Source organism: Leptidea sinapis, chromosome 31 (assembly GCF_905404315.1).
Source record: "Leptidea sinapis chromosome 31, ilLepSina1.1, whole genome shotgun sequence".
NCBI classification, from domain to species: Eukaryota; Metazoa; Arthropoda; class Insecta; order Lepidoptera; family Pieridae; genus Leptidea; species Leptidea sinapis.
This window is the reverse complement of record NC_066295.1, coordinates 9,187,335-9,214,255: the sequence shown is the minus strand read 5'-3', so window position 1 is coordinate 9,214,255 and position 26,921 is coordinate 9,187,335. Positions and strand designations below refer to the sequence as shown.

Sequence of the window (26,921 nt, the reverse complement as noted above, 5' to 3'; positions counted from 1 at the left end):
CTCTTTGCGCATGAAGGGATAAAAAAAACATATGAGTGTTGTTATGAAATTCAATACAACATTACAACACTCTTTTGGGTGATGTAATGGTTATTAGAACATTGGGTGTTTTAATGTTGGCAATAAGCTAACTGTTTCAGAATCTTTAATAGAGGATTTAAAGCATGGGTGTCGATAAAAATACTTACTTACCTGTTGGCTGTCTGCCAAAACTAGTCCATTGAAATGTTACAATTTAAGGACCGAATATTGCATTTATTAGAGGACGCAATTCTATTTTTGGGACATATGTGGGGGGTCAATAGAAGCTTAACCCCAAGTTTGTGGAGTTGCAGCCCTTGTCCCCCGGCCGCCATTTAGAAAAAGGGGTGCAAACACCTTTTTCGCTTTATCTTGGATACTATGCGTCCTACAAAAAATCCGGAAAGACATAATTTGTGGCAAATCGCCTTGCCTTCAAAAATGTTTAAAAACATTTTGTCCTTAACTTAAAATTAAAGAAGTTAATCTTTTAACTTTTTTTATACATTTTACAAACGCGCGAATTCAAAATACACGCATAAATCGCGTGCAGTTTGCCAGACTCTCACCTGATTCGCGCATGTTTTGCGCGTAATTCGAGATACTAGAGCGGCGTCCAGTTAACGCTCAACCTCCAGAGCGAGTGCACGTATCGAGGGAAATGGAGGGGCAAAATTCTGTTACGGAAATTTTAATGCTCAGGGTGGTACGCTCCTCCTGGACACAACGCAAATTTGCCCATTCTGGACAAGCTCTTAGACAAAATAAAACAAAATTAACTAGTAATACTTTAATTCATCTACAGAGAATTATTCCACTTGGCGGGAACATCGTTATGGTAAAAATTACATTCTATTTTATTGGCGCACAGTTTGCCAAACCTGCACGGCTTAGGGTGGTAGAAGTGGCAAGCAGGGTTCACGCAGTTGGGAAAGAACTTGCAAACGTTGGTGATACTGGACGCTATCGACTTGAAGTTAGCTACAGGAACCACGTGGCTTGCTGTAAAATTAACGTAAAATAATCTTTAATGATATAGGCTTCAACATCTTACAATATTTGGAACAAATTAAACCCTTACGCGGAAAGCAAAACCGAGGTGGCAGTGGGCAGGGCACATAGTTCCGACGGACAAATGGATGGCCATCCCCATACGGATGGGGACCACGTGCCGGAAGACGCAGTGTTGGTAGGCCCCCTACAAGATGGAACGATGATCTGTTCAAGATCGCCGAAATACGTTAGATGAGGGCAGCGGTAGACCGATCGTCGTGTAGATCTTTGGGGAGGCCTTTGTCCAGCAGTGGACGTCTTCCGGCTACTATGATGAAAAAATGTCAAATTGATCAGCCATCGACCCCGTCGCAAGCAATGACATTTTAACGAGCATGCCAGCATTGCTACTGTAGTGTCGATTCACTTTTAAGTCAATAATATTTTTGAAATAAAGGTGTCGTAGTTTTTCTTGGGGCTACATGTGAACGCAGAAAACGAAGAAAGCTAAACGTTGAAATTTACGACTCGCCGTATATAAATCGTGATATTATTTGCTTGTCTGAAACGTTGAGTATGTGGTAATGGTCGCATACATTTTAGTGCGCTTTAGACTTATTTATACTCTGAATAGTAATGCAAATGACCCTACAGTCCCCGGAAGATGCTTCCCAGTATAGGCAGAGCTAAATAGGCAGATCTAGTCAGTAACTCGCGATATACGCCGCCACAATACAGATTGTGTGAAAGCGACCATAGAGCGTAACAAAGGCTCCAAAATTTTCGCACGAGATTTGGGCAGACTGCCAACTGACGAAGCTGAATACCGGTGACGGCAGGGTCGTTTCGTCTAAGCCCAAACTTTTGAGGGAAGTCGAGAATGTCTACGGACAGTAATACACGATCTGTTACCGACAAGACCCAAGAGCCAAATTGACCCGAAAGTATACCGAAGATATCCTAGACGTCAGCCTGTACGAGATTAGTATGGCCCTAAAGCAGCTTAAAAACAACAAGGCGCCGGGTGATGATGGAATTACAGCCGAGCTTCTTAGAGCTGGTGGTACTCCTGTGCTAAAGACCCTGCAGAAACTATTCATTTCCGTCATCCTCGAGGGTAAATCGCCGCAAGCATTGCACAGAAGTAGTGGCGCTGGTCTTCAAAAAGAGCGATAAATTGCTCTTGAAGAACTATAGGCCTCTATCACTTCTGAACCATGTATATAAGCTATTTTCTAGGGTTATCACAAATCGACTCGTGCACAGGCTTGACGACGTCCAACCTCCCGAACAACCGGGATTCCGAAAAGGATTTAGCACCATAGACCACATACATACTCTGCGGCAGGTTATACAGAAAACCGAGGAGTATAACCAGCCACTATGATCGGTGTTCGTGGACTTTGAGAAAGATTTTGATTCGATTGTCAGTCCGTGTCCAGGATCAGATCGAAGCCTATCCGACAGCAGCGGGTAGTCAGACAAGGCGATATCATATCACCCAAGCTGTTCACCGCTGCGTTGGAAGATGTCTTTAAGCTTCTGGACTGGAACGGGCTGGGCATCAATATCAATGGCGAATACATCACTCACCTTCGATTCGCAGACGATAACGTAATTATGGCAGAGTCCATGGAAGACTTAAACCGAATGCTTGATGGCCTCAATACAGCTTCCCAAGGAAAATAAACATGGACAATACGAATATCATGTCAAATGTCCATGTCGCACCAACTCCCATAACAATTGGGAACTGCACTCTCGAAATTGTTGACGAGTATGTCTACCTCGAACAAATAATCCAGTTAGGCAGGTCTAATTTCGCGAAAGAGGTAACTCGTCGAATCCAACTCGGATGGGCAGCATTCGGGAATCTCCGTAAAATCTTCTCGTCCACGCCACAGTGTCTGTAGACGAAGGTTTTCAACCAGTGTGTGTTTCAAGTGATGACTTCCGGTACGTAGACGTGGTCGCTAACTATGGGCCTGATGAGAAAGCTCATGGTATCTCAGAGGGCAATGGAGAGGGCTATCCGTAGGAGAACCAAAGTCACCGACATATCCCAAATAATTGGAAAACTGAAGTGGCAGTGGGCAGGTCACATAGTTCGACGGACAGATGGCCGTTGGGACAGTAAAGTCCTCGAATGGCGACCACGTACCGGAAGACGTAGTGTTGGTAGGCCCCCCACAAGATGGGCCGACGACCTGATCAATATCGCCGGAACACGTTGGATGAGGGCAGCGCAGGACCGACCGTCGTGGAAATCTTTGCAGGAGGCCTTTTTCCAGCGCTGGACGTCTTCAGGCTGATGATGTCAAGGGCTCCATCACCTGGCGTTTATCACTTAGCACTGGTACGCACGTTTGACCTCCTTTTCCAAAAAAAAAAAAAATTTGATTCGCGCTTAGTTACTGCCAGAGCCACAGATACGAGTACGTACCGACGGTGGGCGATGCGTGCGAGTATACGCATCCGCGACGGGTGCAGCTCGCAGCGAACTTGCAGCGCGGATGTTGGAAAACGCAGCCGGATCCGTACCGACACAGGGGAAACGCCCTGCACCAAAGTTGCTTGCGCTCGGCACTGGCAGCCGACACTGGAGTTTAATGAACCAATCAAAATTTATTATGTCCGGTCAAAAAACTTACAATTAGGAATGTTTACACAATCATAAGTCTAAGTTTTATTTAATACGACTTCGGACAATATGAACTTTAATAAGAAGTGACAATAAACTCATCGTCGTTGTTTTTAAATAAATATTGACAGCTTTATCTTTTTATAAATAATTTAAATTGAAATCTTTGCACAGTGATGCAACAAAATTACTCAAATATTTGCACTTCCATGAATATAAACTTAAATAAGTCATAAAAAAAAACTCAAGAGTTATTGGGTACAGGAGGCATTCCTATATACACTATAGGAAAAAAAGGTATTATTTATTTACGCATAACGAGCGTTTGTATTTTTTAAATAAAAAATAAAAAAGTTTTATTGGTCTAGTTGCAAATATTGTACAAACAAAGATGTAGTGAATAGGGCCTCATTAAACTCTTGACAACATTTAGATTATAAGAGATTATATATCGTCTTCCATTTCAACACCTCGGAATGTTGAATTTTAAACTATTGTTGTTCTGCTAATGTGAATTATATTCAATAAATATTCTAATGAGGTTTTGTTTTGACGTCTTTTAAAATTACGTAAACAATTATTACTTAATTGAATTTATAAATTTCAAATACATGTACATCTACAATGTTATGCGTTCTAGCTTTCTGCACTTCTTTTACTCTAATAAAAATATATAAAGAACACATGACATACATTCTTAAATTAGATCCTGCCATATTTCATTTATTGTTCTAGTGGTTTGTGACTAATTGTAATTGTGACTACTCACCGATTCTCATATTATTAGTGTGTTTTTATATTTTGTTGTACTATTAGATATTAGTAAATCTTTCTTTTGTTACTTTTCATACTCGTTTGCTTTGTACGTAAATTACTTACTTTTTACTTTTAAGATAATTTAAGTTTTCTCAGTAAGTGAATTGTTAATTCTTTTGAGAAATAAAGATTCTTAAACCATAAACCATAAATTAGATCCAAAATTTCATATGAATCAGACGTTTATTGACTGCTTGTAAAAGTTAAACAAAATTCAGAATGTCTTAAATAAATCTTAATTATAATACTCACGTGGTGGTACAGAATCGTATTTGTGTGTGTCAGTCACAGTACTCAGCGTGATATGATTATCGCTGCTCGTGCTAACTGTCCTCTCCCTAACTGTCTCTACTTTCTTTTTCACATCAAACACAATCGGAGATGCCTTTCTCTTCTTTGAACGCGGCTTCTCCATCTCTTTCTCACTCTCCACCATTTCAACGCTGTCTACCTTTTCAATTTGCTTTTCTTCGCTCTTTATAATCACTTGGGTATCACTATCTTCACTTGTATCGCTTAGTCGTTTCTTTTGTGTAATTGATGACGAAATCGGTGGATTTTTTATTTCCTCAACAACACTTTGTTGTTGTTGCGTTGCTGATGGTTCTTTTATCATTTCATCGAGGTTCTCAACAGTATTTAAGCTAACTTTATCTTCATCTTCCATATCTATATCCACAACGTTTGTATTTTCTGTAATGCCTTCAGGTTTATCCTTAACTATATTATTCTTATTTTCAATAATTTCAGCCTCTATCTTTGTGTCATTAGTTTCAAGGTTTTTCACTGAATCCTCTGGTTGGATTTTTTCTTGAGGTTTCTTCACTTCATCATCATCATCAAGTAAACCTTCAGTTAATAATTTCTTAGCTAGAAATGCATTTGGATGATAGCCATCCATTGTAACAATGAATTGCGTGTCTTTGTCTTTATCAACTGTCGTATTATGAATGTTTCTGAAATAAGGAATTTAGAAATTTAAGGTTAGGCCGTCTTTTCTTACCTAGAATAATAGTCAATATACCAGTTCATTAAATTTTTCTCTTAACCGTCTTCTTAATCTCTCAGTCGACTCCACGTCTGGGGTCATAAGATGAGATGATAGTAAAATCGTATTATATTTTAACCTAGACAAATTAAATTTGTAACCAAAATTAATGAACGATGCGGGACAGGAACCCGCGACCTCTCGGGTTCCGTCCGAGCGCTCTTGCAAACAAAACCAAACGTTCCAGTACGCATGGTTCGTAAAGTCTTGGTATGTTTTGTATAACTTTCGGGTCGTTCCTCCATCTACAGGATCTACTTTACAGTTGATAACCTGCTCAACCCCAATAATTGCATATTAGGAAATTGATTGATTGAGATGTCGCTCTTTCAAATCTAAACATTTATTTTTGTTTTTTAAGTGATATCCCTCACTCCTGGGATTAATTATTTATATTTAAGCCTTTTACACCAGAAATTCTCAAATCAATACAGACTTACATTGTTTCAATAATAAGTGAATCATCCCGGCGACTCGAAGTCCTTATCGGAAGTAAATCAGAATGTCCCAATCTTCTACTGATTGGTATATGCGCTTCTTCTTTTCCTCTCACTAAGCGACTGTGAAAAATTTATTTATATTACAATAATTTTCGAACCCCACATTTTGTGAATTAAATTCTATAAATGAACATTAGTAATAATATAAAAAGCCATGCGCTAAGTGGACACTAACTGTCTGCCGTATTGTCACGTCTCTAGTTTACTATGTATGACGTCACAATACATAAAAACTAAAAAGGAGAGGATTAACATATTTGTTGACATACTGATATGTCAGATTCGATCTGACCTTTTTATATATTTAAATTTCCCAGATTTTTAGCATTTTTAAAAATCTTTCGAATTCAGTAAATAAATTACAAATGAGGATGGCGAGAATGGACCCACATAATTTGAAATTTAATGCAGCATCGTACAAGTACTAGTTTATATTAATTATAAACTTATGTTTTTACGATTTTTATACAAAAGTTATTGAGGCGCTAAGATATTGGAGTCAAAAGAAATAAATTATTATAATTTATTACAAAATAAGTAATCTTGCACTTACGGAACGTTTTGCGCGATTGACATCTATATTTTTTTAACATGACAGTCATTTTTTATATGAATGTTACGACAACATCAAACTATTTAAATCAACTCAAATCAGTAATTCAGTAGTAATTCAAAATAAGATTCAATAAGAGTATTATCATTTTTTGATACTAAAATCAGTAGGTATATCTTTTAAAAGATTCGATACGTCGAAAAAATAATGCATTGTGAATCCGCAATTATTAGCTGCTGGCCAACCTTCCACATATAATGAGACTTAAGTTTTTTTTTTAGCAGACAGTAATTAGGCAAAGACATAAGATTCAAATTATTGATTGACAAATAGATATTGATTAATAATTTTAGGTTATATTTTACTTTTAGGTATATCTTTTTTCTCCCACTTTTTTAGACTTACTTACGATGTGCTTTTTTCTTAGTTTTGTTACGTTCTACAATTCTTAATAAGTTTCCATGATGTACGCCACTTCTTCAGTGGGTTCCCAAATAAATGCATTCTCGCCATCCTCCCTTGGGGTGATTATTATGACATTATCGGTCGTATTTTATTTTAATTATTATTAACTTTGTTTTTTTTTTATTATTCTTAACAAAAATGCCCTCATTTTTTTACCACATTAAGTACTACTCATAGGTTTGGATATATGTATTTTTTCTCTATTATAAAAAAAATATGGATAGTTTGTAACAGTTTCACCACTTAACAATGTAATATTTAATGTATACATTGATTAGTTTAAGTACACTTTTATTGTTATGTACTGAGCTGTACACGGCTAGAATTTCACTCAATATGAATGATTGAAATAAAAGATGAAATGAAAGTGGTCCTTTTTTATGTTCTTCCTAAAAAAACACGTTCTTTCATTCTTTAACTCTATTGTCGTGCTATGTTATATGAGTGTACCTTAACCTCGACATATTTCATATCATGTAGCGCGTTTATACTGGCTATATTTAAACTGGATAAAGATTGTGTGAAAATTAAAAGACCCTAACTGCGACAGTCTCTCTTGGCTGGTTTCAGGTTCCGCGGATGCCCCTGACTGTGACACGCCGGGCACCTGTATGACGATCTTCTCAGGGTCGACGGTTCGACGCATTGGCAACACTAGAGCACGCTTCACCTTATGTGGCTCCGGATCAACTTTTGGCGGTATCTGTTGACGGAAAAAGAAATTAACCAAAGGGATTAAAACGCTTGTAGAGTAATACCAACTTATCTGTGAAGTGGCAAAAATAGGAACTACGGTCGCCATGTTGAGATGCCATTCGACTGTCAGTGTCTACTACTTTCGAGTGTCCGTGTGTTTTATTGCGATATTTCTGAATTTTAAGCGTTTAATATGCCGAAAGCTTTTGTGCACATTGGAATTAATTAGCAACACTGAAACGACGTTAGCGACACCCATCAGTTCACAAATAAGTTGATGACACTGTACTACAACGGTCTCATTATCTTTTCCCGTTCCCCTTTCACCCCCTCGCGCTCGTCCTGTTGCGTCAGTACGGTTTACGTACCCTTGCTTTGCTTTGCTTTTTAAAGTTTTCATTGTTATGTTTTGACTTTTGTTGTTAATAGTTATGTCGTTTCTGTTGTTCTTTGTCGTTATAATAGTACTGCCAGAAAAATAAATACTTATTTTTCCAAAACAGATTTATTTATTTATTTATTTTATGGAAAAGGGGGACAAACGAGCGTACGGGTCACCTGGTGTTCAGTGATCACCGCCGCCCAAATTCTCTTGCAATACCAGAGGAATCACAGGAGCGCTGCCGGCCTTAAAGGTGTATGCGCTTTTTTTGAAGGTACCCATGTCGTATCGTCCGGAAATATCGCACAAAGAAGCTCATTCCATAGCTTTGTGCACGTGGAAGAAAGCTCCTTGAAATCCGCACTGTGGAGGACCGCCACACATCCAGATGGTGGGGATGATATCATAATTTGTGGCGTGTCGTGCGAAGGTGGAATTCGGCGAAATTACTGGGCAAATGAGGCTTAACATTTTATGTCTCAAGGAGACGAGCGCAATTGAAGTTAGAAAAAGACAAAGCTCCAACAACCAGCAGCAGAAAACAGAACTTGGAAGCCTCTGCAGGTATTGAAAAATGTATTGAAGCTAATGAAGATATGAAACACAAATTGGTCCGATACTTTAAGGTGAAAGGTAAATTTGATGAGATTATTCACTGTATATTATCAGATACTAGGGTAGAATAAATAGAGGTGATTCGTTGTCACATACGTTGAGAAGACTCTTGTGCGCGTCGGCGACGGCTCGTAGTAGCAGGTTGGAGGCGACAGCGGGCGCACGCGGTCTCGGTCGTACTCGCACCACTGACGCACACACACCTCTACTGCGATTTTCTTGCGACGAAACTCTGCAATGTACAACGTCCATACATATAACATCCTCTATCGTATTCTTTTATTATAAAAAATATCCGGACGACCGAGCCTTGCTCGGATTTTTAAGAATGTACAAAACTTGAAGAAAAAAAGACCTAATAGGACATCTGCATTCGAACCGGGGTCTTCAGCTTTGCGGATCAACCAATTCCCCAACTGAGCTATTATATATATGTATATAGTGGTGAAATTTACCTTTGTATTCTAATGTTATTGTAGCTGTTTCTCATTAAAATACGGATAAAACTATATTTTTTTGATTGAAACCTAGATCGATTTCTCGCCCCCGAAACTACCTGTATACTAAATTTCATCAAAATCGTTGGAGCCGTTTCCGAGATTCAAGATTATATATATACAAAAGTATTGCTCGTTTCTGGTATAAGATTAAATTTGTAACCGAACCCGCGCCTCTCGGGCTCCGTCCGAGCGCTCTTACCACCTGAGCCAACCGTTCGAGTGACGCATGGATCGTAAATTTTAGTATGTCTAGTTCCTCTCAAACTATGGCTCCATTTAAAATAACAAATAATTTGTGATATTTTATTACAACAAATAAAAAAATTGGCTTTCTCATTCACGGAACGCGAGAGGCCGCGGATTCGAGTCCCGCATCGATCATAAAAATTTTGTTTTCAAATTTTATTTATTTTTCTCAATCTCATTATTACGACATGCTTGGTTAATAACTCAACTTAATATTATTGTACTCAATAAAAACTACAAAACGAAAGGTTTGAAAAACATTACCAGATTTTTTTTAGAAAAAAATAACATTTGAACTAAATATAAGTTAGAGGCATTGAAAAGGGAGAGGGAGAACTGTTGAGAATTTCTCCAAAAAGACACAATATGGTTATGTGTTCATTCCTTCATGTCATGATGGTTCCCGCGCTTACTTACAGTAGAGAATGCTGACTGTGGCAGAATAATGGAAACACAATAATATACTATGTGATATTAATTCTAGTTTTTGGGTGGATTATTGGATGTTTATATTTTTTGAAACGTTGCTTACGTACCTTCTTAGTTATAAAAAAAACAATTGGCGGGAAATCATTTGTCAATTGTTTTTATCACAAATTAAAGTTCTCAGTACGCAACGAAAATGAAATTAAGTCGAAAAGCTTTTAGAGCGATGATTTTTATGATTTTAAAAGTTCTCTCTCTCCGCAAGACTGTGTCGCTCGCCTTCAAAATGCTTTTAAGAGAGAAGCATCTTGCTTGAGCACCATGAGGCGATGGTTTGCTGAATTTGAGAGAGGTCGGGTTTCTTTACAACGACGAATTTTGTGAAGGGCGGCCTTCAACTGCCATTATAAATTAGTAATAAATTGGTGAAAACAATGTGGCTCCTGTTAAGCGAGACAACTCGAGAACTATTGGGGATTGGTATGAGCCTAATTCAGAAAATTTTACACAAAGAATTGAAAGTTCGGAAAGTTTGTTGGATCCCTCATGAACTGACGCCGGGGCAGAAGCGGGCTTGCGTGGTATGGTGCTCACAGATGCTAATGAAGTACGACCACGGACATTCTAATGCTGTTTATGACATTATCATAGGAAATGAAACGTGGATTTATTGTTTTGAACCCGAAAAAAACAGCAATCTTGTGAATGGGTGTTTGAAAATGAGAACAGACCAATAAAAGTGAGGCAGGTGAGAAGCGTTGGTAAAAAATGATAGCATTTTTTTTTCTCAGCTACGGGTCCCATCTGAACATTGGAAATGTGACCACTCGGCATTAACACTCTCTTGAAGATCAAAAGAGTGTTAATGCCGAGTGGTATTCTACCATTTGTTTACCCAGGGTGTTAAAAAAAGTTCGCGAAAGACGACCAAAAAGCCTAGTTCTCCTACATCATGACAACGCTTTTTCAAACACGGCCAACAAAACAGTAATTTTTAGCTTCCGAAGAAGTACAACTCGTCACCCATCCTGCACATTCCCCGACCTAGCACCTTGTGATTTCTGTATTTTCCCCAAAATCAAAGATTTGATGAGAGGTTTCACTTTTATCAAGTCCGAAGAGGCAGTGATAGCGTACAATCAGCCTCGTAGAAAACATGCCTTCAGATCTGTGGTCCTCCTGTTTTAAAAAATGGTCCCATCGCATGAAAATATATTTAATATGTAGAGTATTTTGAAAAGCAATAAACATAATATTTTGGTTATAACATGTTTATTTAAGTTACGGAAAACTTTTAGTGTGACCTACGTATTTTCATTTGCAATAAATGAAATTTTATTTATTGCAAATGTTTTTAATAATTTATATGGCAACACAACATTTGCCGAGATAACCAGAATTATCTATAAAATTCAGCAGGAATATATTAAAGGGACTAAAGTTCTAAATTTTAAACCCCTTATTCATAATAGTCTGCTAACTTAAAGCATTGCTAATTCTCACTCTGTCTTCTGCTATTGACCTAAGTAAGAATGAGAAAAAATACTCTAGCGGACCATTATGAATAAGGGGGTAGGTCTTTACTAGGAGCAATAGGCCGGTTGCCACGATGCTATTGTGGTTCTTAATAAATGACGTTATGATTTCTTATACTATTATTACGATAAACAACTAGGGTGTTTCAACTTTCTTGTTGAAAAAATCAGTAGGAGGCTCCTTTGTACAGGACGCCGGCTAGATTATCGATACCACAACAGCGCCTATTCCAGCCTTGAAGCAGTAATGTGTAAGCATTATTGTCTTTCGGTCTGAAGGGCGCCGTAGCTAGTGAAATTACTGGGCAAATGAGACTTAATATCTTATAGTATGTCAAAGTGACCAGCGCAATTTTGTAGTGCCTTTTCAAGAATCCTGAGCGGCACTGCATTGTAATGGGCAGGGTGTATCAATTACCATCAGCTGAACGTCCTGCTCGACTCTTCCTTTTTATTTCATAAAAAAATAATAACAAAAAAAAAACACACATTCTTAAGAGCTACATAATGAGTATTTGTTAAACTAATAATAAATACATATTTCAGATATCAAATAAAATTTACTCTTAGTGCTGTTAATGTTAGGAGTCATCCATTAATTACGTCACACGTTGAGGGGGAGGGAGGGAGGTCACGAAGTGTGACATTGTGTGATAAGGGGCGGGAAGGGTCCCAAATTTTGTGACATCACATTTTTTCAAAATACACACATCAAAAAAGTCTAAGCATCATATACTAATTTAAATTTTAGGATGGTTTTTCACGTTATAACGTTGTATTTTATTTTTAAAACAATATTTTTAGGGTCCTATGATGTAAAAATAAGAGCTGTTGTCTTTATAAGTTCTTTTAATAACAGAAATTAACAATATTAGAATATACCTACTGCATAAACTAAGGTACATAAGCAACTAAATATTTTTTTAACAAAATGAAATTTCTAAAGAAAATGATTTTATTGTGAAAGAATAGGATAATTTTATACAAAGTATGGCCTCATCTGCTATTCAGAACTTGTCGGCAACGATTATTCATTGAATTAATGAGACTGTTTATGTCATCTTGCGGTATTCGCTCCCAATGTAATTGTAGCAAATCCTTCAGCTGTTGGGTTGTTGTCACTCCGTCTAAGTACTTCAAAACACGTCTGTGGAGCATGTTCCATGCGTGCTCAAAGGGTTTGAGGTCTGGCGACTGTGCAGGCCAGGGCAATACCCGGACGTTCTCCGTTGCCAAATATTGACTGGTTCGCCGAGCTGTAGTATGTGAACGCGCATTGTCATGCATTAACGTAAAATCGGAGCCAAAGGTTTGTGCAAATGGATGGACATAAGGTCTGTGAATATCCTCAACGTAATTTTCAGCGTTCAACATTAAACGCTGGTCAGGAAGCTACACCACTATGGCATAAAAGGAACTGCGCTCGATCTTCTGACTTCATATCTAAACAATAGAATTCAGAGGGTCGACGTGAATGGCAGGAGATCTCCTGGGACTCCTCTCAGTATGGGGGTACCACAAGGGTCTATTCTTGGACCGTTCCTCTTCCTTATCTATATAAATGATCTTCCTAATCTTATAGAGAAAAAACATAAGGTAGTATTGTTTGCGGACGACACTTCACTGATTTTCAAAGTGAAAAGAAACCAAGCTATGTATGACGAAGTAAACGATATTTTATCTGACATCGTGTACTGGTTTAGCGCTAATAACCTATTGTCAAATAGCAAGAAAACTTAATTCATTCAATTTACCGTACCAAATGTCAAAAATGTAAATGAAAATGTTTTGTTAAACGGAGAGGTGATAGAACCGGTGGAATCTGCAATATTTCTTGGCATAACTCTAGATTCCAAATTACAATGGGGCCCCCATATTGAAGGATTGGCGAACAGACTTAGTTCTGCAGCATACGCGGTTAAAAAAATTAGACAATTAACTGACACAGATACGGCGCGACTAGTATACTTTAGTTATTTCCATAGTATTATGTCCTATGGTATATTGCTATGGGGCAACGCTGCCGATATTAATACAATATTTGTGCTGCAGAAGAGGGCTATTCGCGCTATTTATAACCTAGGTCCTAGAGAATCATTGAGAGCAAAATTCAAAGAAATTAACATCTTGACTGTTGCTTCTCAAAATATTCTTGATAATGTAATGTTTGTTCATAGGCACATAAGTGAATTTGCCAGAAACTGTCATAACCGTAATTTTAATACCAGGAACAGACATAAACTGATGATGCCTACTACTCGGCTAAGTCGAGTTAGTAAGTCTTTTGTGGGGCGATGTATATGCTTTTACAACAAGATCCCAGAAAATGTTCAAAACAAAGGTGTTACGTTATTCAAAAGAATTGTTAAAAACGTTTGTGTGGTAAAGGTTACTATAACTACATAAATGACTTTCTTAATGATACCACAGATTGGGAATGGAGCGACCGCCCTCAGGCTATTAAATAATAAGTTTAATTGTACAATGTTACTTTGTAAATGTTACTTTAATTGTAAAACATATTTTTGATGAAAAAAAAAGCCCGCTGAGTTTGTTGCGCCCATTCTTCTCAGGCCTGAGAGGCATTCACTTTGGAATGAGTGGTAGGTTTTTTTGACTTTCAATAAGTGATTTCACATCCTATTTTGAATAAAAATATTTGAATTTGAATATGAACATGTTTCCCTTTACAAAAACGAGCTCAGTTCGCCTGTTCTTCATAATACCCGCCCATACCATAACTGTTGAGCCACTGTATGGATGAATTTCCTGAATGCACCTGAGCCTCTCAGTATTTTCGGGCCGACGGTACACTCGCACCCTTCTTGTATCAGGCCTAAACCCGAATCGCGACTCATCGGAAAACATAGTTTTATCCCATTTTTCCTGGGTCCATGTTCTGCGTTCTCTACACCATTCATTTCGACGAGCGTGATTCCCGTGACGTATCGGTGGGCACCTAATTGGGCGTCGTGCTCGTAGGCCGTACTCACGCAGTCGTATTCGCACAGTTTGGGGGACTTACATCAACACCACTTGAACTTTGTAGCCTCAAACTTATCTCTCCAGCGGTTAACATCTTGCAGTCAGTTGAATGTACCGGTCTTGTCGAGTGGTTGTACTCCTTTTACGGCCTGAATGCTGTTCAGCGGGTTCCCTTGTATTATTATAACGCTGCCAAAGATGACAAGTAAAACTTCTATGAATGCCAAAATGCCGAGATACCTGAAATTGATTACTTCCCGCTTGCACCATCCCTACAGCTCTTTGCATTTCATTTGCCGTCAAATGACGTCGCTCAATGACGTAAAGAATATCTAACAATTCAATTTTGTCGCCAACTTTATTATAAAATCAATTTTGTCGTGGTTGGTAAAATTATAAAATCAAGACTAAACGTAGCAATAAAAACGCACTTAAATTCAAACAAATTCCCTTTCATTTAATTTTCTGTAAAAAACTAAACATAATCGATTTTTTTTTTTACAACCAGTATGTCATGAATAACAAAAAAGTTTACATATCTATGCACTTTGAGTGAATAGACTTAGAAATTAATTAATATAAATGGTAAATTTGTAATATCATACATGTTGCTTAGACTTTTTTGATTTGTGTATAACATTTTTTATCTAAGTATTACATCACTACATTTAAACTCCATAACTTCTAAACTTGCAAATATAATATTACCTTCCTATAATTTTTATTCGTTTGATTTTATTGAAAAGGAATTACAAACATTTCCAGACACTGCGGTTTTCATAATATCATAAATTTCTCTATGTAAAATTGCGAAATATGTAACATCACCAACCAGTGCGAGGCTCCTTTGCACCGGAAGCCGGCTAGATTATGGGTACCACAACGGCGCCTACTTCTGCCGTGAAGGAGTAATGTGTAAATATTACTGTATTTCGGTCTGAAGGGCGCCGTAGCTAGTGTAATTACTGGGCAAATGAGACTTAACATCATATGTCTCAAGGTGATGAGCGCAATTGTAGTGCCGCTAAGAATTGTTGGGTTTTTCAAGAATCCTGAGCGGCACTGCATCAGTTGAACTTCCTGCTCGCCTCGTCCCTTATTTTCATAAAAAAAACACACTAGGTAGAAGGGGGTCACACAAATGTGACCAGCTGTGACAAGACGGTGGAGGGGTCACAAAATCATGATATTCGTGTGACGTTATTTATGGAGTACTGTGTAAGGAGCCATGTAATGAGATCCACGGGCAACTGTACTGAACAAACTATACATACTTGGAGGTAACTTTTTTAGAAGAATCGTTACTGTCTGAACTTCCACCCGAAACATCTTTCTGAGACTCCGCTTGACTTACAGGACGGCTTCGGGAGGATTTATTCATATCTCGTTCTGGTGTTAGTCTGAAATTTATTTTTGTTTGTTCATAATCAACATTATACCTAATGACAACTCCACTATATGATGACGACCGATTATATTTGAAGACATAATATAGAAGTATGTTAGATTCTTCCTATATGTATACAAATAATTCTATCCATCATATTCTCGGTATAACCAGCAGTCAAAGAAGCAAACATAAGCATAAAAAGTGGCGTCAAAGGTTTGATTAATAAAAAGAATGGTTCAAATGTAAATATTTTTATTAAAAGAAGTATATAATATTACTTATTTTATATCAAAAACAATTCAAATATTTTTATTCAAAATAGGATTTAAAAATCACTTATTGAGCGTCGAAAACTACCTCCCATTCGAAAAACTATGCCCCAGACCTGAGAAGAACGGGCGCAACCAACTCAGCGGGCTTTTCTTTTTTCATAAATAATAAGGGCCGATCGAATAATATTCTCTACAACATCATTGATTCAATTCATGTAAATGCTAATATAGTACAAATTTACAGAACAAATGTGTTACGAAATTCAAAAGAATTGTTGAAATACGTTTGTTTGGTAAATGTTACTAGAACAAAAATGACTTTCTTAATGATACCACAGACTAGGAATTGAGCGATTACCCTCAGGCTATTTAATAGTTAATATTAAATATTGTAACAGAAAAAAATAAAAAAAAAAACCCACTGAGTTTCTTGCGCCCGTTTTTCTCAGGTCTGATGCACACTATTTGAAATTGGAGGTAGTTTTTGATGCTCAATAAGTGATTTTTAAATCCTATTATGAATAAAAATATTTGAATTTGAAAAAATAAAAATAACCAAACAAAAATTGTCCCTTAAAATAAAAAAAATCACTGATTAAAATTAAATTGCCTTTCTACGGTTTAAGAATAAGGCTTCTTGTACATAACGCTGTCGCCGCACCGGCGCCAATTTTGTATACGCATATTATGCCATGTTCGTATATCACATCGTTTAACTTAGATTTAAAAAAAAGTGTGTGTGTTTTTATGTATGCACACAAGAAGCTTTTACGAAGCAAAATTATTTATTCCTCGTGCTATTTCTACGTTTTTAGAAAGAAAAATTTTGTAAAAATCTTGAAAAGATGGCTTTGACAATTAATTATTAAATAATGAATACGGCTATATGGGCTTGAACCCTTTGCCTGTCCTAATAATGGATGAATAAACTAAAAAAAAAATAACGAATGACGCAAAAGTCAGAAAATTTTAAGAACCAACTTCACCCTGTTACTTTTGTGTTACAGTGATGCGCGCGAATCTTAAAATTTCACTCTCATAATTTTTTCATAACGCGCCTAAAGAAGTATGACTTCGATGAACCAGTTCGATTATGAGTTAGTAATAGTAGTTAGAATAATAATATAATACATTTTTTTTATGGAATAGATGGACAAACGAGCGTACGGGTCACCTGTTGTTAAGTGATCACCGCCGCCCACAATCTCTTGCAACACCAGAGGAATCACAGGAGCGTTGCCGGCAAGAGAGACCGGAGAGAGATTTTGTCTCAAAAGAAAACGTAATAATGTAATAAATGACGTTATAAATAATATAATGACGGGTACTAATGATATGTATTTCATTAATTTGAAGTTCTTAAGTTCCTCACCACCTCCGCAGTTCCGCTGCGACCACGATTAATGCAATTGGATCGAAATATCGATCGAACGTTGTTGTAATTAAACGTAAAAATTGTTTTTTTTTTTTTGGTTTAGGTTAACATCATAAGCTATTTAATATTAAAATGAAAACAGATGTCTCTTTATATGCGTTGGCATTTACGAACTGTGATGCGGTATCGGTGCGGCACCAGTGTCATGTACAAGTAAAGTCTTGAAAGTGAGTTAACCACAATCACAATTTTTTTTTTTACATATGATCAAAATACTTCTTACTACCTTAAGTGATGTATAACAACCTTTCAGGAGTTAGTGAATGTTTATCTTTATCCTCAGCTATCGGTGGCATCTTTGATATCTCTCGGAATCCAAGTCTCTCTCTGATCGGCCTCTTTGGTAGGTTGAGTTCAATTTGGGGTAAGGTTTCTACAATATCTTTTGGAATTTCTTGAGTGGGTGTCGTTGTTCCTTTGGACTTAGAGTTACTAGGCTCGGGTGATTTTGGTGCAGGTGTTTGACTTGGAGGAGAAACACGGTCTATGATGGGAGGTGTAATGACTGCTGTGGCGACCGTTGGGGTCTGGCTGTTTTCCTAGAAACAATATAATATTAATATTACTCAGGACATATTCTTTTAATGTGTCACAAACTTTATTAGTTTTGCAGTTAAGTGAAAATCGTATAAATCAAATATGTACCCGAAACTGCTTTTGTTTGGTGCAGACTTTTTTTAAATGAAAATAAGGGACGAGACGAGCAGTACTTTCCGCTGATTGATACGCCCTGTAATGGGTACAATGCAGTGCTGATCAGGATTCTTGAAAGACCCAAATATTCTGAGCGGCACTACAACTGCGCTCGTCACCTTGAGACATAAGATATTAAGTCTCATTTGCCCAGTAATTTTACTAGCTAGGGCGTCCTTCAGACCGAAACACAGTAATGCTAACACATGCTTCACGGCAGAAATAGGCGCCGTTGTAGTACCCATAATCTATCCGGCATCCTATGCAAAGGAGCCTCCCACTGGTAAAAAACGAACGTACACACTCATAAATATCATCCTATGTGTTTAATCAGATTATTATTTTTTAATGTTTGGGGTTGAGGCAATCAAATCCGAAGGTTGTTTGTTCCAGAGCGCGTGTCCTATTGCTCCGCTTGAGATTTAAATCACATTCCTTCTTCCTTTAAATACATTTCAGGTTTTCAGGTGGGGTATGAGCTTAAATAATAAAGACTAAGGCTTTATAAAGTACAACACCGACCCTTACAGTCAAGATTCAGTATCATCTATGAAGCAGACAACAAGACTGCGGGGTTATTTTCATTACATAAAAACGTACTTCACTGAACATTGCGAATACTAAATTATTAAAAGCTGTTAAAATATACAACCCTCAGAACATGCCTCGTAAAGTTAATTCGTGTATTTTTGATATACCACGCTATCGAACAAACTTAGGGTCATTTTCATCAGTACCACGACTGCTTAGGCAGTACAATGAGATTAATAAAAAAATAGAGAACTTAGAGATATTCTCCAATAGTCTACAGAAATTTAAACGTAATCTTCAGAAACCTTACAATAAACTAAAACCACTTGGTATTTATTTCTTATTTGTTATCCTTTTTATATCTAAATATTGAAATTATATAACCGAAAGTCTAAAATCAACTTTGAGTTGATATTAAGTTTTAGTTTATTATAATACTAGCCGTTACCGCCCGCTTCGCTGGGCGAATTTTAAAAGGAAATAAATTAAATTTTATTCGCACAATTTTCGCACCTTCGATAAATTTCGCAACGAATGGTGGTAGTTTCATGTCGATACGATCAGTGGTTTAGTCGTGATTGAGCCTCAAACAAGGACCATTTTCAGTATATATATAGACTAGTGGACCCGACAGACGTCGTGTACACACGTCTTAAATTCTAAAAATCGGTGCAGCCGTTCGGAGGAGTTCACTAACATACACATGAGCAGGAGAATTATATTATATGGACGGAATTGAGAATCTAAAATAATCTCAAATTCACTGGAACACACAAAAACTCATCAAAATCGGTCCAGCCGTATAGGAGGTAGTTCAATTGTGAACTGAAGACACACAGAAAGTTTCATTAAAATCGGTCCAACCCATTAGGAGAAGTCCAGTTACAACAGACGCACAAAAGAAATATATACATATATTAAGATAATTTATTAGTTCATAGTTAGTAGTAATAAGTTATATATAGATAAGTATATATATATATATATATATATAGATAATTTGTGTTATCTAATTGTTACATGTGTATACTGTTGATGCATCATCAAGAATAAATAAATAAACTAAAATAAAGATTTATAATATGATTAAAGTATTAAAATGAATAATATATTTTTTTCCGTTCAATAAAGAACCTAGAATGAATGGGTATTTTGGAAAGGTGGTGATGACTATTAGAAAATGAATCTCTCTTAGATATCTACTTGATTTTAGAAGTTGACCCCATTTAAATCTTATATCTAATGAGGCTAGTCAATTTAGTACATACAAATATGTGAAATATCCTTTCCAGCATTGATAATAACATAAGTCAAAACATTACCTCTGAAACATCTTCTGCAAAGTCATTCATAAGATCCTCAGTTTCGGTACGAATATTCAAAAAGTCGTCGTCATCGGACATTGAATCAACCTGTTCCGCTAATTTTTGTTTAAGTCCTTGAACCTTTCCTTCGATTTCGTTTATTTCTTTTAGTTGGTCTTCCCTAGGCGCTGAAGTTTTGTTTTCACTTGACACATCATTACTCACTGATTGATCCGGTTGATTTATTGTGGCTGGGTCTATTATCGGTATGATTGGTCTCTTAACTTCAGTTAAGACTGACTTGACTGGTTTTATTTCATCTGGCTTTTCTTCTTCACATTCTATTAAAACACCATGATTTTTTAAGATCTGACCAGCGAATACATCAGTTATTGAAGGCTCAGACACTTTTTCCATATTCATTAGTAATGGTGGAATGTTTGGACGAATTCTCTCACTGCTTTTTCTCTTCTTCTCTTTCTTGCTTTTATGTGATTTTTTGTCATGCTTTTTATGATGAGACTTCGACTTCTTTTTGGATTTCTTTGAAGTTTCATCTTTTTTTGTTTTGTGTTTTTCTATTTTACCCTTAGACTTTTTATCTTTAGAAACAGAACCTTCTTGACTGTCCTTATCAGTTTCTGGAAGATGTATGAAATGCATGAAATTTTTATCAAAAAATCCGAGTAAAACTAAAAGTAACCTGAAGCAGTTGTAGTAATACATACTTAATGGAACAGCAATTGTGACCTCTTGCAGTTTCTTCAAGACCTGATGTAGCCAATTCACAAAGAGCTCTGTATTGTCACTGAGGAATAACTGGAGATCATCTTCCATTTGCTCCTGTGTGCGCTTATTAGCAACCATCACCATCACATAGTCAGGAAGCTCATCATCTGGCAATTAAAAGATGGTTAGTAAATTATGTGCTACAGCGACAGATATAACAAAAGATTTCAGCAAGAGGAAACATATTAGGCTCCTACCATCAACAGAACTTGAACTTTATCATCATACAATCACGCCATCTGAATGTGCCCCCTCTTGGTAGGCAGAAATTACAAGTCTATTTGCGACAGTCATGATTTTTGTCACTTGTTTGTTCTATCAGGTTAGTGGGTTCCAGTTAAGCAGACTTAGAAACTGGAGGTGAACCATTTTGAGTTGTGATTCTTCCTGTCAGTGACCAGTGTGCAGTGGCTATGATCGTGCAATGATCATTCCTTTCAGATGTATTAATGCTTTCATAGAAGATCTTTTTCACATATTTTATTATTTTTACAATTAGGTATAATAAGAGATAACAAGATAAAATAATCATCTAATAACAAATACAAGATAATTTATGTGATCCTGAGATCCAATAAAATTGTTCACAGCATTCGCCAAGCACAGTAAGAAAAATAATTGGACACAACAGTAATTACATAAATTAGCATTAAATAACATATATAAGTAACTTATCCATTACACACAAACAATTATTACTTACCAACATAGCATCCTAGTTCTGTGAGTTTTGCTTTGATGGCAGACTGTAAAAACATAAATTACAAATTAAATTGAGTAATTGAAATCTCCCTGCAATTCCATGGTATAATTAGGATTGGTACCCATGTTCTAATTGTTGAAATTAACATGCTAAATTAAAATGTTATTAGAATATATTTCAATTTAGAATCTGTTTTAAAAAAATATGATGTTTATTTTTAAAAGGATTTCGCATGAAATATCGAGACTCAGTATTGAGAAACCTGGTTATCCTTCGCAAGCACTTGGAATGCTCGAAATTGAAGTACTTATCGTGAAATACGCATCGAAGCAAACTCGATCAAACGCTCCGCTATATCTAGACTAACAGCCAAGTCTTTCCCCTTGTCATAAATAGCTGCAACAAATCTATGTCTTATTTATACTAGGATATAAAGGTTGAATGCGAGCCGAACGCGTTGAACGAAACAAATTTAAGAATTCGTATAATATAAAATCTCATGATACCTCGCACACTTCTCCGCGTCGAATCATCCTAATCTGCAAGAGATTTCATAAACAGAATTCTAAAATTCTCGGATAAGTGTGCCTTTACCTTAAGAAATATATATGAGGGCAGCAATAGCACATCCAGCCCGCTAGATTTCTTAACATACGAGAAAAACAGCCCTAACTGAACAGTTTTCTGTCTGAATTGTACAGCAGGGATGAGAACACGGATAGCATTAAAAACCGCGCAATTAGCAAGAAGCTTTTTGCCTCGAAAAGACACGTTGTGGAATAATCTACCCGCTGCAGTATTCGCAGACGAATCACTTAGGGCCTTTAAAGCTCAGAGCATATCTACACTGACTACAAAATATCAACACACATCTTGACTTTTGTAAATGCAGTTGTGCTTGGTCAACTTCTTATCAAGTGAGCCTGTAGACTACACAAAGAGTGATTTATGTAGTATTTATTTATACAAAATGCGGAAAGCGTATATGTAAGCGATGCGAGGCTTATCACTTATTTTGGTTTGACAAAAGATGTTGATACATCAGCAATTACGAGATTATCAACATTGTTATTTAACGAAGCTAAAAGGCATCTTAAATCACCAACAGCTGATAATGCTTGAGCGATTGACAAAATCGGAGATGATTCCTCTTTGTCTTTATCATTCTCACTTAGGGTTACTTTTTGTGTGTTATTCACACTCTGAAAAAGTGGTAGTCCAGGAAAACCCTGCAGTAATAGGGGTTGTTGTTCTTCTGTTGTTGGCGTATTAGGCATATTAAACAGGAGGACTAATCATATGGTGTATTATGCGAGAAGTCATATTAAACATTATTAAGCAAGTTCTACTGTATCATGAAAAAGTATGTTCACGTTTATCACGGGGAGTGTTTCGAAGAGTTGTTTAACCTGATTCCTGCCGCCGAATTCCACCTTCGCACGGCACGCCACAAGTTAGGATATCATCCCCACCATCTGGATGTGTGGCGGCCCTCCACAGTGCAATTTTCAAGGAGCTTCCTTCCTCATACTACAAAGCTATGGAATGAGCTTCCTTGTGCGGTGTTTCCGGGACGATATGACATGGGTACCTTCAAAAAAAAGCACGTACACCTTCCTTAGAGCCGGCAACGCTCTTGTAATTCCTCTGGTGTTGCAAGAGAATGTGGGCGGCGGTGGTCTCTTAACACCAGGTGACCCGTACACTTGTTTATCCTCCTATTCCATAAAAAAAAACCTGCCTTAAATGTGGGCAATATTCTGATTAATCTTCTATTGCAAGGGTGCATAGGTCATAAGCACTTACCATAAAGTAAACCTTATCCTATTAAAGTTATTTAACGTAAATATGGAAAATCACCTCTAATAATACTTGATTTGTTTTGGCAACTTGGCAAAACTGAAGAAAAAATACAGTTTTATATAAGTTAGAGAATTTTTTGAGTTTTAAAAAATGCAGTTCAATATCACACAAACCATAACATTGTGCTGTGAAAATAAGTGATATAAATGAGACAGGCTGAATACAGCATAGTATGGGGACTCAGCCATTATTTGGGTACGTTTAGTGTGTGGTGTTGGCTGGTTACTTAAAACAGCTCAGCTTCTTCCAAAAGTTTCGAACATTCTTGGGGTGTTCATTGTCAGACCAACAGTTTAATCCTCTGCACTTAAGGCTGATTGCTACGCCTATTGTGAAAATATGCCTAAGTTTAAATTTTTTTTTTGTATTTTTAAATATAAGTATGTGATAAATTCTTAGCAGCCAGGCATTTGATAAGCCTACTTTAGTAGGCTTATTATAGCTATATGTTGACAGGTGATCTTTAGATTACCTGTCAACATTTATTTCTTTTATAACCTCTTTTTTATATCTTTGATTACTCAGCTCCTAGATTGACAAATCTTGCTAAATTTTCAAGTATGCATTATTTAAATGTATGCTTTTAAATGGTGCACCTTGCTCTTTCACCTTGTTATCTTAAGCTATTTGGGTGGATGCTCCATTCCCTTCTCACCCTCTAATGATGGAGTAGATATAGCACTGATGAGTACAAAGGATATTTATAATAATACACTATAGGGCAAAATACTTTGTATTTAGTTGTGCCATATCTATGTCAGTTAACTGTCTAATCTTTGGGCCAGCATGACGCTTGTGCTTGTCACATTGAGATGTCCATTTATTTCATTGTATTTCTTATTAACAAATTACATAATATAAATATCAAAATTCTTGTACATACATAAACTCTTTCGAGTTTTAAAACCATGCACAAAAGGTTGTTGGTATACATAAAATTATTTAAATTTTAAATGTAATGCTTAATTCATTATAAAAGAAAAAGGGAAAAACAAAACAAAAGCATAAACATTTAGGTGCTAAGACATTATATGAACAACATTACAAACTAAATAATTTACAAATACCTTCAATATCAACACTAACCCCCTTATTCATAATAGTCTGCTAACTTAAAGCATTGCTAATTCTCACTCTGTCTTCTTCTATTAACCTAAGTCAGAATGACAAAAAACACTCCTAAGCGGCTGTTTAAGGTTAGCGGACCATTATGAATAAGGGGTTTAAAGTATTGTTGCTTTTTATACAGTGTGATTATTTAATTAACAAACAATATAATACTACAAGAATGCAAGGATGGTGAAAAATGTTTTTTTTATATCTATATGAATTAAATCATAAATGTTGTAAGCCCAGTAATTTTTGTAAATTCACTAGCTCTGGCGTCTTCCCGACAAAAATGCTTGCATTTTACTGCTTCTCAACAGAAAAGGTATCACATTTCAATTTAAACAGCATCCTCTATAATAAACTGTTACTGGTAAATATTACATTGTTTTTGTAACAACGTCAAATCATTTTACGGTATTTTACTGTCATGCTGCTGACATTAATATAGTGTTTGCTCTGCAAAAGAGAGCTGTTCATGCTATATATCAGCTTGGTTATAGACAGTCTCTCAAAGAAAAATTTAAAGAAATAAATATAATGACTGTTCATTGTCAGTACATTTATGAAAACTTAATATATGTTCACAAAAATCGTCACCTTTTTGCTCTTAATTGTGATTTTCATTATTATAACACTAGAAATAAGGGATTGCTTGTAACTAATTCTAGTAGGCTTCATAAGATACATAATAGCTTTAAGGGTAAATGTATACACATCTATAATAAAGTCCCAGCCACTGTTCAGGAATTGTCTATAAATATATTTAAATGTTTTATAAAAAAATGGCTCTGTCGTTAATCCTATCACTCCACTGCTGTATATCTAAATGATCGGACAGCCTGGGACTAGATTGTGATTATTTTATAGCGATAGAAATGACTGCACAATATTGTATATTTTTATTGAAAAGAGCTCAAAAAAAGAATTCTGGGAGAGTTTCTTGCGCCGCTTCTTCTCTTGCAGAGCTCTATTTGTTTCCATTCTCACTCTATTCATTCACTCACTCTATTTTTTGTGAAGTAGTAGTTATTAGAAATGAAATCAAAAAGAATTCTAAAGGAATCAATTTTTTGCCTTTTAAATATGTTGTAGAATGTCAAGACAAATGGCAAAATTCAGACCTAATAAATGTTTAAAGAGGTTACCTTTCTATTCGATTGAGGAATAGAAAGTCTCATTAACTATATATTTATAAAAGTTAATATAAATTATGTATTGTAGAATAACAACCAAAGGCTCTAGTGTTATTATGCTAGTTGTGAGGTGCCTCTTTCCATTCACCATTCCTACTAACTTTATTTAGTTCAGGTTGCTTTGTGTCAGTCAAATACATATAATATAGAATTTCGATGGCCTACTGAGTAGAGAGCACTCTTGGTTTGATTCCCGGAGCAATCATTACCCGTCTTATGTACAGTGTAATCTTTTTTATCTTGAATCGTGTTTGCAAACAACTACCTATAAATTTAATAATACTTACACGCATTTTCTGCCCAATCTCACTTCCTATGACATCCATAACGGCTGTATTCTTGACCAAAACCACGAATAATTTACTGTCCGATTTTCAGCGCAATAATGCACTTAAAGTGAAAATAGTATCACTAGTTATTTATTTCATACGCCATGCATTAACCTAATTGATATTTGACTTAGAGTATTATTTTATACCTGTTTTAGTTTTAAACACAATAAGTTACACCAAATCATGTAAAATCACATTTTAGATTCAGATTTCAGATTCCGGAATATTATTACGATTTTAACATTTTGGATTTTAATTTTATGTCAAATCTCAAATCACCTGTAAATTGCTATCAAAATGACATTTCATTCTGAACCATTGACATTGACATATTTTATTTTAGTTAGTTTAGAGAGAGCATTGGGAACAAGATCATCAGCTCAAACCAAGATAGAGTAAAAAGAAGAGTTTTAAATATACTCGATTACAAGAAAAAAACCCATTAGGTTTATGATGATGCCAAACATGTAAGACAGGCACTTAAAAAACTTAAGCCGAAGAAGTCTTCGGGGCCGGATGGTATACCACCTTATATATTTAAAGACTGCCGGTCCGTCCTGGCCGAGCCGTTACTTCATATTTACAATTCGAGAAGCACTACCAGCAACCTTCTCGGCTATATGTCTCATATAGTTCCAGCAGTGGACGGTGGAGGACAGGCTGATGTAGCATACTTTGATTTTCGAAAAGCCTTTGATTTAGTCGATAACGATGTATTGCTCAAAAAGTTAGCATCAGTCGAGTTCACGCCACATTTACTAACCTTTTTTGCGAGCTATATGAGAGATAGGCAGCAATATGTGGAATATAAAGGCCGAAAGTCCGAACCATATTTCACAATGTCAGTCAGGGCAGCAACCTAGGGCCCTTGCTAAAATAAACTA

General features: G+C 36.3%; 1 protein-coding gene across 4 annotated transcripts; it reads right to left on the bottom strand.

Annotated features, from left to right (window-relative positions):
* Positions 1-796: 796 nt before the first annotated feature.
* Positions 797-26,310, bottom strand: LOC126974064 (zinc finger CCCH domain-containing protein 14). 4 transcript variants are annotated; one of them, XM_050821449.1, is made up of 12 exons: positions 25,993-26,310; positions 21,540-21,582; positions 20,776-20,943; positions 20,066-20,688; positions 17,766-18,058; positions 15,697-15,822; positions 8,827-8,962; positions 7,580-7,740; positions 5,960-6,079; positions 4,724-5,427; positions 3,458-3,613; positions 797-1,023 (listed from the first exon to the last, which is right to left on the bottom strand). In XM_050821449.1, the coding sequence occupies exons 1-12, from the start codon at positions 26,029-26,031 to the stop codon at positions 821-823; spliced, it is 2,772 nt and encodes a 923-aa protein (XP_050677406.1). In that variant the 5' UTR covers positions 26,032-26,310; the 3' UTR covers positions 797-820. The 4 variants fall into 4 exon arrangements, with proteins under 4 accessions (XP_050677406.1, XP_050677407.1, XP_050677408.1 ...); XM_050821450.1 differs by lacking the exon at positions 3,458-3,613; XM_050821451.1 differs by lacking the exons at positions 20,066-20,688; positions 20,776-20,943; positions 21,540-21,582; positions 25,993-26,310 and having other exon boundaries at positions 17,746-17,882.
* Positions 26,311-26,921: the final 611 nt, after the last annotated feature.

Excerpts from the sequence above, each read along its gene's own strand:
- LOC126974064 (XM_050821449.1), bottom strand. The coding sequence starts at position 26,031 with ATGGATGTCATAGGAAGTGAGATTGGGCAGAAAATGCGT. Across the intron at positions 15,823-17,765 it reads CATTCACTAACTCCTGAAAG|ACTAACACCAGAACGAGATA; the intron begins GTTGTTATACAT and ends AATAAATTTCAG. Across the intron at positions 3,614-4,723 it reads ATACGATTCTGTACCACCAC|TGTCGGCTGCCAGTGCCGAG; the intron begins GTGAGTATTATA and ends ATTAAACTCCAG.